The sequence below is a fragment of the Salvelinus alpinus genome, chromosome 7, assembly GCF_045679555.1.
Source record: "Salvelinus alpinus chromosome 7, SLU_Salpinus.1, whole genome shotgun sequence".
Lineage (NCBI taxonomy): Eukaryota > Metazoa > Chordata > Actinopteri > Salmoniformes > Salmonidae > Salvelinus > Salvelinus alpinus.
The window spans coordinates 71,334,948-71,350,509 of NC_092092.1; the positions used below are offsets into that span (position 1 = coordinate 71,334,948).

The 15,562-nt window shown below is 43.0% G+C and overlaps 2 protein-coding genes across 3 annotated transcripts; one reads left to right on the plus strand and one right to left on the minus strand.

Moving 5' to 3' along the window:
* The first annotated feature begins 4,343 nt into the window (after nucleotides 1-4,343).
* On the plus strand, nucleotides 4,344-8,251 carry LOC139581593 (UBX domain-containing protein 1-like). Its single transcript, XM_071411520.1, has 10 exons — nucleotides 4,344-4,467; nucleotides 5,121-5,183; nucleotides 5,288-5,341; nucleotides 5,461-5,591; nucleotides 5,748-5,832; nucleotides 5,994-6,185; nucleotides 6,803-6,854; nucleotides 6,972-7,091; nucleotides 7,286-7,469; nucleotides 7,932-8,251. The coding sequence occupies exons 2-10, from the start codon at nucleotides 5,125-5,127 to the stop codon at nucleotides 7,970-7,972; spliced, it is 918 nt and encodes a 305-aa protein (XP_071267621.1). The 5' UTR covers nucleotides 4,344-4,467; nucleotides 5,121-5,124; the 3' UTR covers nucleotides 7,973-8,251.
* On the minus strand, nucleotides 8,079-15,155 carry LOC139581591 (pre-mRNA-processing factor 39-like). Of its 2 annotated transcripts, XM_071411518.1 has the most exons (14): nucleotides 15,076-15,155; nucleotides 14,260-14,501; nucleotides 13,906-14,031; nucleotides 12,959-13,077; nucleotides 12,605-12,772; nucleotides 12,231-12,393; nucleotides 11,938-12,042; nucleotides 11,529-11,798; nucleotides 11,293-11,419; nucleotides 10,937-11,208; nucleotides 10,524-10,708; nucleotides 9,858-9,932; nucleotides 9,525-9,702; nucleotides 8,079-9,265 (listed from the first exon to the last, which is right to left on the minus strand). In XM_071411518.1, the coding sequence occupies exons 1-14, from the start codon at nucleotides 15,137-15,139 to the stop codon at nucleotides 9,191-9,193; spliced, it is 2,169 nt and encodes a 722-aa protein (XP_071267619.1). In that variant the 5' UTR covers nucleotides 15,140-15,155; the 3' UTR covers nucleotides 8,079-9,190. The 2 variants fall into 2 exon arrangements, with proteins under 2 accessions (XP_071267619.1, XP_071267620.1); XM_071411519.1 differs by lacking the exons at nucleotides 8,079-9,265; nucleotides 9,525-9,702; nucleotides 9,858-9,932 and adding an exon at nucleotides 10,313-10,370.
* Between the last annotated feature and the right edge of the window lie 407 nt (nucleotides 15,156-15,562).

Genomic DNA, 15,562 nt, shown 5'->3' on the forward strand with positions numbered 1-15,562 from the left:
GTGTCTCTCCGCCCATAACAGCAGCTCCACTGGAACCCTGAGCTATTCCATATGGAGATGCTGTTACAGCCAGCGAGCACCAGACACTGGAGCTACACTGCACTTTATCACACAGCCATAAACCCACAATATTCAATAGTAAACCATTTAAGTACTGTATCACAAGTCTCAAGGAGTCGAGTCATGTCATATAATGTGTGTGTGTGTGTGTGTGTGTTTATTGCTGGACCATTGTTTAGGTAGCATCATTGCAGATAGGCTGTGATGTACAAATACCAGATACAGTGAACAGGATACTTTATTGTGAAAGGTGCAATGTTACATCCACATTACAATGGAAAACAATTTACTTTACTTACAATACCAGTCAAAAGTTTGGACACACCTACTCATACAAGGGTTTGTCTTTATTTTTTACTATTTTCTACATTTCTAAGGATCCTGGAACTAAACACCTCCCTCTGCAACTGGATCCTGGACATCCTGACGTGCCGCCCCCAGGTGGTGAGGGTAGGTAGCAACACATCTGCCATGCTGATCCTCAACACTGGAGCTCCACAGGGGTGCGTGCTCAGTCCCCTCCTGTACTCCCTGTTCACCCACAATTGCATGGCCAGGCACGACTCCAACACCATCATTAAGTTTGCAGACAACACAACAGTGGTAGGTCTGATCACCGACAACGACGAGACAGCCTATAGAGAGGAGGTCAGAGACCTGGCCGGGTGGTGCCAGAATAACAACCTATCCCTCAACGTAACTAAGACTAAGGAGATGATTGTGGACTACAGGAAAAGGAGGACCGAGCACGCCCCCATTCTCATCGAGTTGGTTGAGAGAATGCCAAAAGTGTGAAAAGCTGTCATCAAGGAAAAAAGGGGGGCTACTTTGAAGAATCTCAAATATTAAATATATTTTGATTTGTCTAACACTTTTTTGGTTACTACATGATTCCATATGTGTTATTTCATAGTTTGACGTCTTAACTATTATTCTACAATGTAGAAAATAGTAAAAATAAAGAAAAACCATTGAATGAGTAGGTGTGTCCAAACTTTTGACTGGTACTGTACATAAACACTCTGATGTGAAATGTACAGAGTACATACAAAAACAAGTAAATATCACATAGATATACAGCAAGCTTTATTTTATGTATAGACATTTATTTTATTGTATACCAGGGCTGTTCGATGACAGTCCTGGAGGGCCAAAACACCTTTTTTCATCCTCTCCTTCTAATGCTACAAATGTGTATGTGAACAATAACATGTGATTTTCTTTAATGAAGAAGGAGCGCAGATGACGTGGACGTCAATTAAGGCAGCCCCACGCACCTCTCTGATTCAGAGGGGTTGGGTTAAATGCGTATTCAGTTGTGCAACTAACTAGGTATCCCCTTTCCCCTAATAAAGGACAAATTCAGACCTGGGACACCAGGTGAGTGCAATTCACGACCACGTAGAGACATTTCGGCCCTCAGGACCAGAATCAAACAGCCCTGATGTATACATGATAATTGAAAGTGCTATTCAAGTACATACAAGTACATAGACAACGTCACATACCATAGATGTAGGCCTACACCGTGCATCCAGGGTGACGACCAGAGGTGTCTCCGCCCATAACAGCAGCTCCACTGGAACCCTGAGCTATTCCATATGGAGATGCTGTTACAGCCAGCGAGCACCAGACACTGGAGCTACACTGAACCTTATCACACAGCTATAAACCCACATTATTCAATAGTAAACCATTTAAGTACTGTATCACAAGTCTCAAGGAGTCGAGTCATGTAGTGTGAGATTAGACTGCCTCCTGTTGGTCAAGGAGAATTACAACACAGAGCTTCAAAATTGATACATACTTCATGTTGTTACTTTTGATCTAGCTTATTGCTTATTTTCAATACAGATTGTGTATCACTTATTATGGCAATAAAATCATGGTGATTATCTGCATGATAGAGTATGACTAAAGGGCATGTTGATTATCTGAATGATAGAGTATGACTAAAGGGCATGGTGATTATCTGAATGATAGAGTATGACTAAAGGGCATGTTGATTATCTGAATGATAGAGTATGACTAAAAGGCATGGTGATTATCTGAATGATAGAGTATGACTAAAGGGCATGGTGATTATCTGAATGATAGAGTATGACTAAAGGGCATGTTGATTATCTGAATGATAGAGTATGACTAAAAGGCATGGTGATTATCTGAATGATAGAGTATGACTAAAGGGCATGGTGATTATCTGAATGATAGAGTATGACTAAAGGGCATGGTGATTATCTGAATGAAAGTGCATGACTAAAGGACATGGTGATTATCTGAATGATAGAGTATGACTAAAGGGCATGGTGATTATCTGAATGAAAGAGTATGACTAAAGGACATGGGTGATTATCTGAATGATAGAGTATGACTAAAGGGCATGGTGATTATCTGAATGATAGAGTATGACTAAAAGGCATGGTGATTATCTGAATGATAGAGTATGACTAAAGGGCATGGTGATTATCTGAATGATAGAGTATGACTAAAGGACATGGTGATTATCTGAATGATAGAGTATGACTAAAAGGCATGGTGATTATCTGAATGATAGAGTATGACTAAAAGGCATGGTGATTATCTGAATGATAGAGTATGACTAAAGGGCATGGTGATTATCTGAATGATAGAGTATGACTAAAGGACATGGTGATTATCTGAATGATAGAGTATGACTAAAGGGCATGGTGATTATCTGAATGATAGAGTATGACTAAAAGGCATGGTGATTATCTGAATGATAGAGTATGACTAAAGGGCATAGTGATTATCTGAATGATAGAGTATGACTAAAAGGCATGGTGATTATCTGAATGATAGAGTATGACTAAAGGGCATGGTGATTGTGCCCGCCAGCGCAATGTTCTCAAAGGGTTGGTATCGTTCAGCACATAGGTAGTCTGGGAGTCCTGCAAAGGGGGTTCAGTTATTCAACTTCAATCAATGAAATACTTTTTTATGCATTCATGATTGAATTTCAATTACATTTATTGAATTGAGAGGATATCAAACAGTATTGAACTTACTATGATAAACATAGTATAAATCCTAGACCTTCTCTAGTTCCAAAATATTAGGCCTTCTCTTTTTCGCTGTTCTTCCCAGAATCTCTCTAGACTTTGACTCACTGATCTTTACCCCCCACCCTTCCGGCTTTGCAAAACTAAAACAATAAAAAATATTCACAAGAGAGTGACTTTGGACCCTTACTGCCTCCTTCAACTTTGTTCACCTTTCTGTCTTACATGTTGCTCTCTTTCTATATTTTTGCATTCATTTGAGTTTCTTTGTCTGATCAGTGAATTCACATATCACAAAATATAATCATGTAATCATTTAGAATTACAAGTACTTAATCCGTTAAATCAAGTACGGAAACAAGTTTGGAAATTAGCTGACTTTCTCTGTGCTTGTCAGTTACAAGAAGAGAAAACCACAAGATGAAAGGCTACCAGTGTCCTAAATAAAACTGACTATGGATGGAATGATCTATTGCACTTTACTAAATTTCTTCATCTCATAATGTAGACAGGTTGAGATTTAAACATAAGAATTTGAAAACAAACTGAACCTACTCACCCTCAGGAACTGAAGTTCAGTAAAGGACTGGTCAAGGAAGTGAGTGAGGGCTGCTTATAAGGCTGCGAGAGGGAGAGATAAATTAATAATTATATGTACAGTAAATATGTAACAGGCCCTGCCCATAAACTCTGCATCCTGTTTGAATACCTACAGGTATACAGTCATACAGTAAGACCTTAGCAAACACACAAAGCCTACACACACGGGTGCACACACACACACACACACACACACACACACACACACACACACACACACACACACACACACACACACACACACACACACACACACACACACACACACACACACACACACACACACACACACACACACACACACACACACACACACACACACACACACACACCCTAAACCCAAATAGTATCAGTAAAAGCATGCTCAGGAATCAGATATAACTTTATATATAATACAGGGGGCAAACAAAAGTGGAGCTTACCCATAATGAAACTATAATGTGTGTGTATAAATCACACAGTGTTCAGAAAATGTTATAAAGACCCTGTTAGTGTAGTGTTACCTGGTTACCCCATTCACATCGCTCCAGCCAACGGTTTCTTCTCAGTTATCGATAGAGCAGCGCAATTAAATTCAGGGGGACGTCAGGGAAGGTGTAAGGTCCACAAGAAAGGGAAGGCGTAAGGTCCACTAGATAGGGAGGTGAAAGGTCCACTAGATGGCAGCAATGAGCTGTGAATGAGAATGTTTGGAAAATGTGGTCATTTTTTAATCCTTTCGGGCCTCCGTACTTGCATGTGGACTGTACGGTCAGAAAGCGGTGTTGTGGGTTGACTGATTCTGAATGTGAGTTGCTAACGTTAGCTAATGTTGCACAAACAAATAATGCTATTTAGTAAAATAACGTTTATGAAATGGTTGAGCGCCAATATTTTTACAAGTGCAATGTAATAGTCACCCTAGCTATATTTTACAGGCCATCATCAATTTACTCTGCAAACAGTGTTCTTGTTACAAGCTAGCAGGAGAGGCTAACTGAAATTAGCCATCTCATTTTTCCATCATACTAGCTACCGTCAGTTTACAGCTAGTTAGCCGGATAGCCAGCTATATGTGAACACAGATAATACGGCAAAGTTACTGGACAAATCTTATTTAGTTTATAAATGATTTTCATGTGATGGTCTGTAGATACTAAAATGTTTCCTGCGGGACGTTACCTAGGTGATGCTGCTTTGTTATCTTCATAGCCAGTCCAGTCAAGTACGTTAGCTAACTTAACGTTACACAACTAGCTAGCCAGCACATTCTGGACCTATGTAACAACCCATCTAACTAAAGTAGTTATACAGGTAGCATGTAAGTGGTTAAACCTGAATCTCAACCATATAGACATAACGATACATGTTTGTGGCCCTTGGATCTACTTCACATGCCCAGCTACTTGCTTACAGTATCAGAGTACAAAGTGAAACGCTTCTTCACTTTCATATTCTCAGCAAGATGGCAGAACAAACAACATTGGACAGCCTGCTGGAAATGGGCTTTGACAGAAACAGAGCGTAAGTAGCTAACTGAATTAATGTGTCTATTCTTCTACAAACTAAAGATCATGATAAGATGATGTGATCAATTCTGATCCTGTCCATCTTTCTTCTGCTTGCAGGGAAAAGGCTGTGGCACACACAGGAAACCAGGGCATAGAGCGGGCCATGGACTGGTAAGTCAACTGATAGGGGCATTGGTGAGCTAGTCTCTGAGGCTTTTTCGTCCTCAGTTAAGTTATTCACATTGGATAACTGATTCATGATGTCTCTCTCTATCATGCTTCTTCCACAGGTTGATGGAACATGAGGGTGACCCAGACATTGACGAGCCCTATGTACCTCCTGTGGGGAACGTGCTTGGAGGAAGTGACCCACAACTGCCCAGTCCAGCAGCCCAGCCCACAGCAGAGGGAGCAGACCCTGGTAAGTGGTCAATTGTCATGACAGCATTTTGTATTATGGTTACTTATATTGTTATGATCGAGTTATAACTATGGATTCCCATTACTGTTTAACATGGTTGTTGGTTTACATTGTCTTCTTGTCCCTCACCTCTGATATGTTAACTCTACCTTTTAGCTACAGATGGGGGTGACCAGATGATCCATGACGGGGATGCCAAACAACCAATGACAGAGGAGGAGAAACGTGAGCAGATAAAGAGGTCAGATAATTCACCTCTACCTCTGTTTACACACTTATCTTATTCTGTCAGAAACTGGGGTTTGGTCAAAAGGTGTTACTCAATAAGATCAGCAAAAGGGTAGGCCTTCTGTTGGAAATACAAAGAGATGGCATACAATGAAACCTGTGTGTGTGTACCAGGCTAGAGGATCTGATGCGGGTGAAGCAGGAGGAGCGGAGAGAGAGGGAGCGAGCGGAAGAGGTGGACAGAGAGAAGCAGAGGAGGAGGCAGGGCCAGGAGCTGCTGCAGGTCAAACAGAAACTGCAGGAGGATGAGATGAAGAAAATGGTCGACCTGCGCCAGAGAGAGAAGAACGACGACAAAATGGCCAAGTAAGCCATGAAGTCAATTGGCTTGTTAGTCATTTCAGCCAGCATTGCAGGCGACTGCCAATTAACTGATCTACAAAATACTTTGTTTATAAGTATTATTATTTGTAGATCATTTAGTCAGTCACAATTTACCCACAATACATCACGGATGGATTTGATGCTCTCGACATGGCCAGTGGCTGTTGTCTCAAAGCGCATTGGAGGAGAGGATCCAAGGTCCCTCCCTCGAACCTCCTCCAATGAGCTTTGAGAGGAATTTAGGAAACAAAAATAGCTAGTAATGTTTTCAGCCCCCGCCAATAGTTGCTTCTTCTAAACGGCTTAGTGCAAATGAGGTCTATTCCCACTCCACAACTCTTCTCTTGCTCCCGAGTGGCGCAGCGGTCTAAGGCACTGCATCTCAGTGCAAGACGCATCACTACAGTCCCTGGTACGAATCCAGGCTGTATCACATCCGTCCGTTTTGGGAGTCCCATGGGGCGGCGCACAATTGGCCCAGCGTCATCCAGGTTTGGCCGGTGTAGGCCGTCATTGTAAATAAGAATTTGTTCTTAACTGACTTGCCTAGTTAAATATATACATATTTTTTTTAATCCAATGACTGCTCTCTTTTTCAGGCAGCGGGTGCGAGACAAGATAGCACGTGACAGAGAGGAGAGAGCACTTAAGGTACTGACTGCACCTACAGCATCTGACCCGTATGCTGAACTGTTGCTAAATAACGTCTCCATATCTTTCATAGAAAGAGTTGAATGCACTAACCCCTTCTACGCCTCTCTTCTCCAGTTTGGAGGTGGTTCTTCTAGTAGAGCTGTAACCTCCCCTTCAGCAGAGGGCCCTCCCTCCTCTCCGCCCAGTCAGGGCCCGCCTCCCGCCAAGAAGGACTATAACGAGTGCAGAATACAGGTAAGGGGCCATGGATGTCTATGGCTTAGTTCTCATTCTGTTCATACTCACAACTGATGTACAACGCATTTGACACAACAGTTGTAATACAACAGATCTTTTTTATGAGTTTGTTTGCACAATAATCTTTAGACAACCGTTGTTTGGTGTCTCAACAGTCAATAAAGTTTATTAATTAATCCTCCTTTTCGCAGGTGCGTATGCTTGATGGCTCGGCACTGACCTCCGTGTTCAAGGCCCAGGAGCCGCTGGCTGCGGTGCGTGTCTACATCCAGATGAATGGCGACGCCCCCGAGGGCCAGGACTTCACGCTGCTGTCCCCGTACCCACGCCGCGTTTACACAGAACTGGACATGGAGAAACCCCTACAGGAGTTGGGTGAGCAGACAGGACGATGCCCCTCTTACTGGGCTTGTACAGTCACAATAGTCTAAAGTGGCTTCCTCTCCTTCATCCGCACTAATCTGAAAGGACAGGAGAGGTCAAAACCAGCCAAAGACATATTGCTTTCTTCTATGCTGTGTTGCAGTTAGAGATATTGCTTTCTTCTATGCTGTGTTGCAGTTAGAGATATTGCTTTCTTCTATGCTGTGTTGCAGTTAGAGATATTGCTTTCTTCTATGCTGTGTTGCAGTTAGAGATATTGCTTTCTTCTATGCTGTGTTGCAGTTAGAGATATTGCTTTCTTCTATGCTGTGTTGCAGTTAGAGATATTGCTTTCTTCTATGCTGTGTTGCAGTTAGAGATTAATCTAATATGAGATTGAAGGTGTGTTCTAGTTTGTGTAGCGACCAATAACATTTGATTTGATACAGTCTTAACTGTTGTGTCATTGTTCAGGTTTGGTGCCTTCAGCTGTGCTGGTCGTTGCAAAGAAATAAGGACCTGAAGTAAAAAGATGCTTTATGAGCCAACACATCATTTATCACCCCCAACAGGACAGAGACCAGGATGTCAACTATGGATTGATTCTCCTTCAACAAACACTTTGAACTTTAATCTGAATCTTTAATGGCAACACAAAATGGATGACTGTATTGATTCTCATGGGGCCGACACTGACACTTTCCACTGCATTGTAGTTTTTCAAAGTTAAATCATTTTACAGTGGTGTTATTTCATACTCACTCAAACTTGAATAAAACTTACTTGGAGAGTAATGTGGTGGACTGAACATACTTTCCACAGAAAATGCAACAACTCAAAACTTACAGGAATAACCTGTAATTTTTTATGAAGCTGTACAATCCAAGGCTCCAAATCAGTTTAACAGATACTTAATCTACATACATCGAATTCACATTAAGCTTCACTGAAATGGTTTATTGAGCAATGTTAAAAGTGAAGATTAAAAAGTTACATTTTCAAAAACTGAGTGAAAGGCAAAAGTTGTGGTGGTTTACAAGTGGATTTTGACAAACATTTAACAGTTTCCTACTCCTAAAGTTTTACCAAACATGACCAATGCTGTTATTTTTGGAAATGTCCATTAGGTACAGCACAGCGTACATCCACTTATTACGCCTTGCTTGACCAGAGGCACTGGTACCTGCATACAACAACATGGCTTCCCTATCTTCTGTCTGGAGGACTCGACTGGGCAGAAACTTGAATGGTGATCCACAAGCTTTGAATGAGGGACAATAGATTGATCTTAACCTGCTCGTATGAAAAGAGCTCCGACTTCACACTATAAAACACCATTATGTACATTAGAAAAAAAGACTAGCCTATACTTCTGGAATGATGCAAGACTTTAAATAATACAGGACCTGTGGAGAGACGGGTTTGCTTAAAGTGAAAGGGGCTGCATGTAGAAGAGAATACAAAAATAGTTTATCATTAAAACAATGTACAAGAGCACATTTTCAAAGACCAAACAAGTAGTAGATGTCACACCCCTGTTCCTGATAAAAGATATGAGTTAAATCCCTAATGGCAACCTATTCCCTACAAAGTGCACCACTTTTGACCTGGACCCTGGTCAAAGATAGTGCACTACATAGGAAATAAGGTGCCATTTGGACTCATCCGTGGAGTTTAAACTGAGGTGGTGGTGAGTTCACTGAACAATGGTGTCACAGCATTTCTCTTCCCCCTTAGCTGGGAGGGTAGTAACCCTGATTGTAGTTCCAGGGTTGCTGGTAGCCTCCGTATCCCCCGTACTGTGGTTGCTGAAAGAGAGAAAAAACATTAATCAACACTTGAGTGCAGGGATATTCAAATCTTACCCTATGAGGTCCAAACTACTGCTGGTTTTCTGTTCTACCTGATAATTAATCGCACCCACCTGGTGTCTCAGGTCTAAATCAGTCTCTGATTAAAGGGGGAAAATGAAAGAAACACAGTGGAACTGTTTTCGAGGTCCAGATTGAATTTGAGGGCTTTCGTCTAATATCTGGCTAGATGGTACAGTAACAATCCCTGTCATACCTGATACCAGCTTCCATAGCCTGCGTAGCCTGCATGAGCCGCACTCATGTCCCCACCCATCATGGGTGGAGGTGGTGTCGTCATGGGAACATGGGGCATTGTGGGAGGGGCCGGTGGTGGAGCGGGCACAGCGGAGCCGTCTTCTCCTTTACTCATCTTCTCTGGGTCCTCGCTGTCTCTGCAGATCAATCAATACAACAACTACGTCAATAACCAATCCATGAACAGTTTATACATTTGCTTCTCCATGTTTGACTGTCAAATCTCAATATTGAGTCACTACATCACACTATTTTATTGGTAATGATATTGACAGATGTGCTATAATCTCACCCATTCTCAGCCCTTCTCTTCTTGTTGCCAAGCTCTTTCAGCAGCTTCTGATGCTCTTCATAGACTGTTAGCACACTGCAGGCCAAAGGACAGCAACAGTAAGATTTAAAACATGGTAAAGTGATGCTCTTCATAGACTGTTAGCACACTGCAGGCCAAAGGACAGCAACAGTAAGATTTAAAACATGGTAAATTGATGCTCTTCATAGACTGTTAGCACACTGCAGGCCAAAGGACAGCAACAGTAAGATTTAAAACATGGTAAAGTGATGCTCTTCATAGACTGTTAGCACACTGCAGGCCAAAGGACAGCAACAGTAAGATTTAAAACATGGTAAAGTGATGCTCTTCATAGACTGTTAGCACACTGCAGGCCAGAGGACAGCAACAGTAAGATTTAAAACATGGTAAAGTGATGCTCTTCATAGACTGTTAGCACACTGCAGGCCAGAGGACAGCAACAGTAAGATTTAAAACATGGTAAAGTGATGCTCTTCATAGACTGTTAGCACACTGCAGGCCAGAGGACAGCAACAGTAAGATTTAAAACATGGTAAATTGCATTTCTCCCAGTTTCATTCATTCAATAAAATGCCTTGACATGTTTCTTTTTCTCTGGGTTCCTGATTGTATCTAAAAACAACAAACAATCCAGTGACCCCTGACCTTTGCACAGAAGTCCCATAGTCCTCAGCGTACTGCAGGCCCCTCTGGGAAAAGAGGATCTTGGTCCGTGGGGAGAGGGGTGCGGCCAGCGCCCGAGTCACACACTGCTGCACCCCCTCGGGTGACCCTCTGGGGTCACCAGACACCTCCAGCTCCAGCAGGTTCAGGTGCAGCTTACCGTTATCCTGGGAAAGGGAGAGAGGATAGGTGGCGAGTAAGGGAGGAAAGAGAGGGACAGAGAGTTATAGCCTACTGCTTGGTCAAGAGATCATCAAGAAAGATCTGGCATCAAACCATAAGTGAGATCTTCTCTGAGGTTTAGGTTTCATGTAAAAGTTAGAGCAAGTGATCTTCTTCCCCTCTGTACTAAAAGCTTCCAGCTTTGTTATTCCCTCAACCCCCCCTTCTCTCACTGGGCTAATCTCCAGCGCCTCCTGCAGGACTCCCCGGGCCTTGCTGGGGTTCTTGCAAAGCTTCAGCAACAGCCGGGCCAGTTTGATGGAGTAGAATGCATGGAGGTGAGGAGTCTCTTTGGCTTGGTCCACCGCGTCCCTGAGCAGAGCTTCTGATTCATCTAGCCGGCCCGCCCGTCTCTCTAGTCCCGCCCTGCGCAGCCGGACCATGGCCAATCCTGGGATAGAGGTTTCCAGAGATTCTAGAACACGCCGTGCCTCTGTTAGATCACCTGGGAGGAGGAGGAGGGGAGGATGTGAGTGAGCTACAACACTGGGTAATGATATCCTGTGTTTCATGTCTCTTCCTCTCTCACCATGCCTCTCCTCAAAAGTGGCCCACTGCAGGTGCATGGTGTGTTTGTGGGCCAGGTGGATGTCACAGGCTCGCCTGAACACTCCCCGTGCCTCGTACAGACTCTGAGGTTCCAGGTACTGAACATACTGAGAAATATGCATACAGTATACATTAGTTACACTGACATACAAACATGTTACTGACACACACACATGCGCACCCACACACACACACACCCCTGCAGCCCCTCCTTACCTTGGTCCAGAACTCCTCGTAGAGAGCGCAGGCAATCAGACAGCGCTCAAACAGGATCCGTACCCTCCGGTCGCCCCCGGCAATGATCCCACTGCTCTTTGACCCCTCTTTTTGCTCCTCTTCCTGGCCCTCCATGGCGTCTGGTTCGGTCTCCACCTCCTCCCCCCCCCCTCCTCCTCCCAGCTGGGTGAGCTCCCAGTCCAGGTAGGAGTGCCAGGCTTTCAGCTGGGTCCGGTCCAGAGGCTTCACGTGGAAATAAGGACGCTTGATCTGGAATGGACGGAGGAATGGGAACAGAAGAGAAGGTAAGTCAATGTTTCCAACCAATGAAAGTATCACACTTCAATCGTAACTTCTGAGTTGCACATAGAAGGGATATGTGTGTGTGTGTCTGTCCAGGGTAACTCACAGCTTCCTCAAAGTTCCACCTCTTCCTGACCTCTCCCTCAAGGTCCTGGTACACCTTCTCCCTGCGAGCCAATAGGAGTTCTCGCATCTTCGGAATCACCTCTTCCTGATTGGGTGAATCATAACATGACAGTTATAATGACAGACTTTTAAATTAGTTTAACAGAGTTAGATCCTACACAGTAACCTCACTCCACAACTTGAAATGTCTCCACTATCTGCTATTTTGGCAGCATCTGACATCCATGTTAAATCTCCTCCAACACTAGCAGGGATTTGTCATTTGTAAACCACCTCTGTAGGTTCCTTCTCTTCCCCAGGTGGTAACTCATCTTCCCCCTCAGCCAACTCAGCCTTCTCAGTCTTGTGGATCTGTTTAGATTCCTCAAGCAACCCCTCATACTCCTCTGCTGAGAGGACGTCCTTGGGCGCATGAGCATTAAGATGAGTCTTGAATCTGTGAGAGAGAGGAGGGATGGAGAGAGTGGATAAGATTCACCAGGTCAGCAAATAAGAGGTCCCGATTAAGAAGTGAGCTTGATAATCATACAATTATCAAAATCTAGAATTTAATAAAATGTTAACATTTCATAGTTTTGACTGATTTGAAGCTCTACTGTTTCTCTTAGTAGAGAAAGTGTACTCTTTGTGAATGTGTATAGTCTCACTTCTCATAGTGGCTGCTGTACAGCTGAGTGGGGACTCTGAGGATTCTGTCGTAGACTCCAGTGGCAGCCTTCATGTCTCCCTGCTCCTTCTCCCACTCGATGTACAGCTCCCACAGACGGTCAGAGTGGAAGTCTATTCCTGCCGCTGCCACCGCCTCTTCAAATGCACTGGGGAGAAGAGACAAGAATCTGTCAATCAGATTTATATAAAAAATAGTTTGGGCTGTTAGAACATTACGTTAATAATAAGTACTGAATGGAAAAAGGTGGTGTTCTGGCTAGAGTTGAATGTAAAGCTGGCAAATAAGGTGAACAAATGTGTATAACTGTGACACTGAGTATAAGAGTGTATACCTGCGAATGCACTGAGAGGACTCTGGCAGGTTCATGTTGAGCGTGCCCAGTAGCAGGTTAATGTAATGGATCCACAGATCTACGCTCAGAGGGATGGCCTTCAGACCCTGAACACACACCTGGAACAACACAAAAACATTATGAAGCAATCATGTCACTTACATAATTTCCTAGTGCCAAAGACTTTCAAAGAATGTAGCACTGCGGTATGTGCCCTTTGTTTAGTCAGTGGCTATTAAACATAGCAGATGCTGCAGACCATAGCAGATGCTGGTTATTAAACAACTAATTGACTGACATCGGTTCAATTACTGGAATTCCATTTAGTAGAGAGAGAGAGACAGTTCGTGAAAGTATAGCTTATCTACTTTGAAAAACAAGTAAAATAATTGTCAGACAGCATACTTAGGCAGGCTAGTTAAATAGGATGACTACCGACAGTTCAGTATGGGGAGCACAGAGATAACGGTAGATGGTTGGCTGGCAGGATGCTACTGCCTGTGCAGAGATTAGTCAAATGTTTTATTTAACTAGGCAAGTTAGTTAAGAACAAATTCTTATTTACAATTACGACCTACCCCGGCATAATCCGAACCCGGAAGACGCTGGGCCAATTGTGCGCCGCCCTATGGGACTCCCAATCATGGCCGGTTGTGATTGGGAGTCCCATAGTAATTTCCTTTTTTTCTATATGGACCTGACAGAGACAATGAATATTTTCAATGTTTTGGCAATTGAATGTTTGCTATTTTTGGCTTTCAAATTTCCATTAAATAGGTATTTCATAATGCACCTCATGTTAAAAAAAAAATTTGAAAGAGAAATCGAAAACAGTGATTGTTAAAAAAGAAAATCTAACCAAAACAAACCAAAAAAAATCACTAATCGCTTAGCACTACAAGACACACATCCGTGTCACTTTTACCAAACACTCTTCTTCATCATACCTCCTGAGCTTTGTTGGTGTAGCCTGCACGTCGCTCCAAGTCGGCAAACTTCTTCCAATATCCGTAGCACAGGGGGTAACGCGCCAGAAAGGCAACCAGCGCTCGACGTGATGCTGTCATGTGACTCTGGGGACCATTAGAAATCTGGGTTAGCTGCAAATTCACCAAGTAACAATGAGTTTAGTTGTCAGTTTAGTTTAAATCATTATTGATGTGAAGTGTTGGTTTCAACTTCAACACTGCATTCCTTAACAACAGTGATATGGTTAGCTACGCATTTATTATTCATGCAGAAGATCTTGGTTATGTCAAAATGGCAATAGGAATCTTGTCTGTCCCCTCAGCTCTCCTCACCTCTTGCTCACTGTACTGCAGCAGGTCAGTCCAGCTAGAAAAATCCTGTGGATTGTCATGGGCCAGCTTCCAGAGTCGGTCAAAGTCCGCCGGCAACTCTCCGTCCTCTTCCTCCTCATTCTCCACCAGAGGCATGTTGTATGCTGTCGCAGCTGCTGCTTCTGAAGCCTCTTCTCCACCATTCTCCTCTGATACCTCTTCCATCTCTGTTGGAGGTTGTACAGCCTCCGTGGCTTCTGGAGCTTTCAAATGAGAAATTGAGAAAGTTACACAGGGAAGAAAATGGTTTTATCTATAACACAAAGAAATGGCTGGCCTGCTCGATAATGCATAAGCAGATGTAATTTACAGACTAAATGTAAATTAATGCCATTATAAAGGAAATTCCAGTCACTGATAGTGTTTTTAGCCATTCATTCATTAGGATTTCAACATACTACACAGAGATCATGACGTCGGCAATGTCAACAAACGGCATAAACTTCTGAAATTCTGCAGGGTAACAGCGATTTATGTCTGCTTCTACAGTCGTTAGATTAGATTAATATACCATAACAAAATACTCGGGCTAGCAGGTACTAGCTGGTTGATTTACTCTGGTACTAGCTAGGGGAAAGACCATTTCTGTTTCGCCAGTTTGCGCAACAGAAATTCATGTTAGCCATGTCGGCTAGTTTAGAAAGCTAGCCATCGTTTCACATGCGTCGTTGCGACTGCTAGCTGACCTGTGAACTTACAAATGACTATTCATATGATCTCTACATCACTATCGAATAGCTTCATCAATATATTTGTATTATTTAATGTTTTTACAACCCGAAGGACCCTCCATTAGCCCGTTGCTGCTCAGGTCTTCTAAATCCGAGCCTTCGGCCGCCATGTTTGAAAATGACAGAATTACGTCACTCCTATGCGACAAGTACCTTCTGCAAGAGGTAGTCACTAGTTACCACAGCCACAAAGTCTATTTCTAACCCAAACCCTATTTATCTTCTTTAAAATGTTGATTTTAACCCTAACCTTAACCACTCTGCTAACCTAATGACTAACCATAACTTTACATTTAGACGAAAAATATGTTTGTTTTCATGAACGTTGACGATATAGCCCATTTTGACTTTGTGGCTGTGGTAACATTGGTCAGTGCTATCCGGGGTCCTTGGGACGGCCATACCCCCCCCATTACAGTTGACATTTAAAATAGGTTAAGGTTAGAGTAGGTGTTAAAGTTACGGCACAAACCGTACAGTATGAATATAGGCTCAAACTGCTTATTCAATAGAAATCCCCGATCACACTTGTA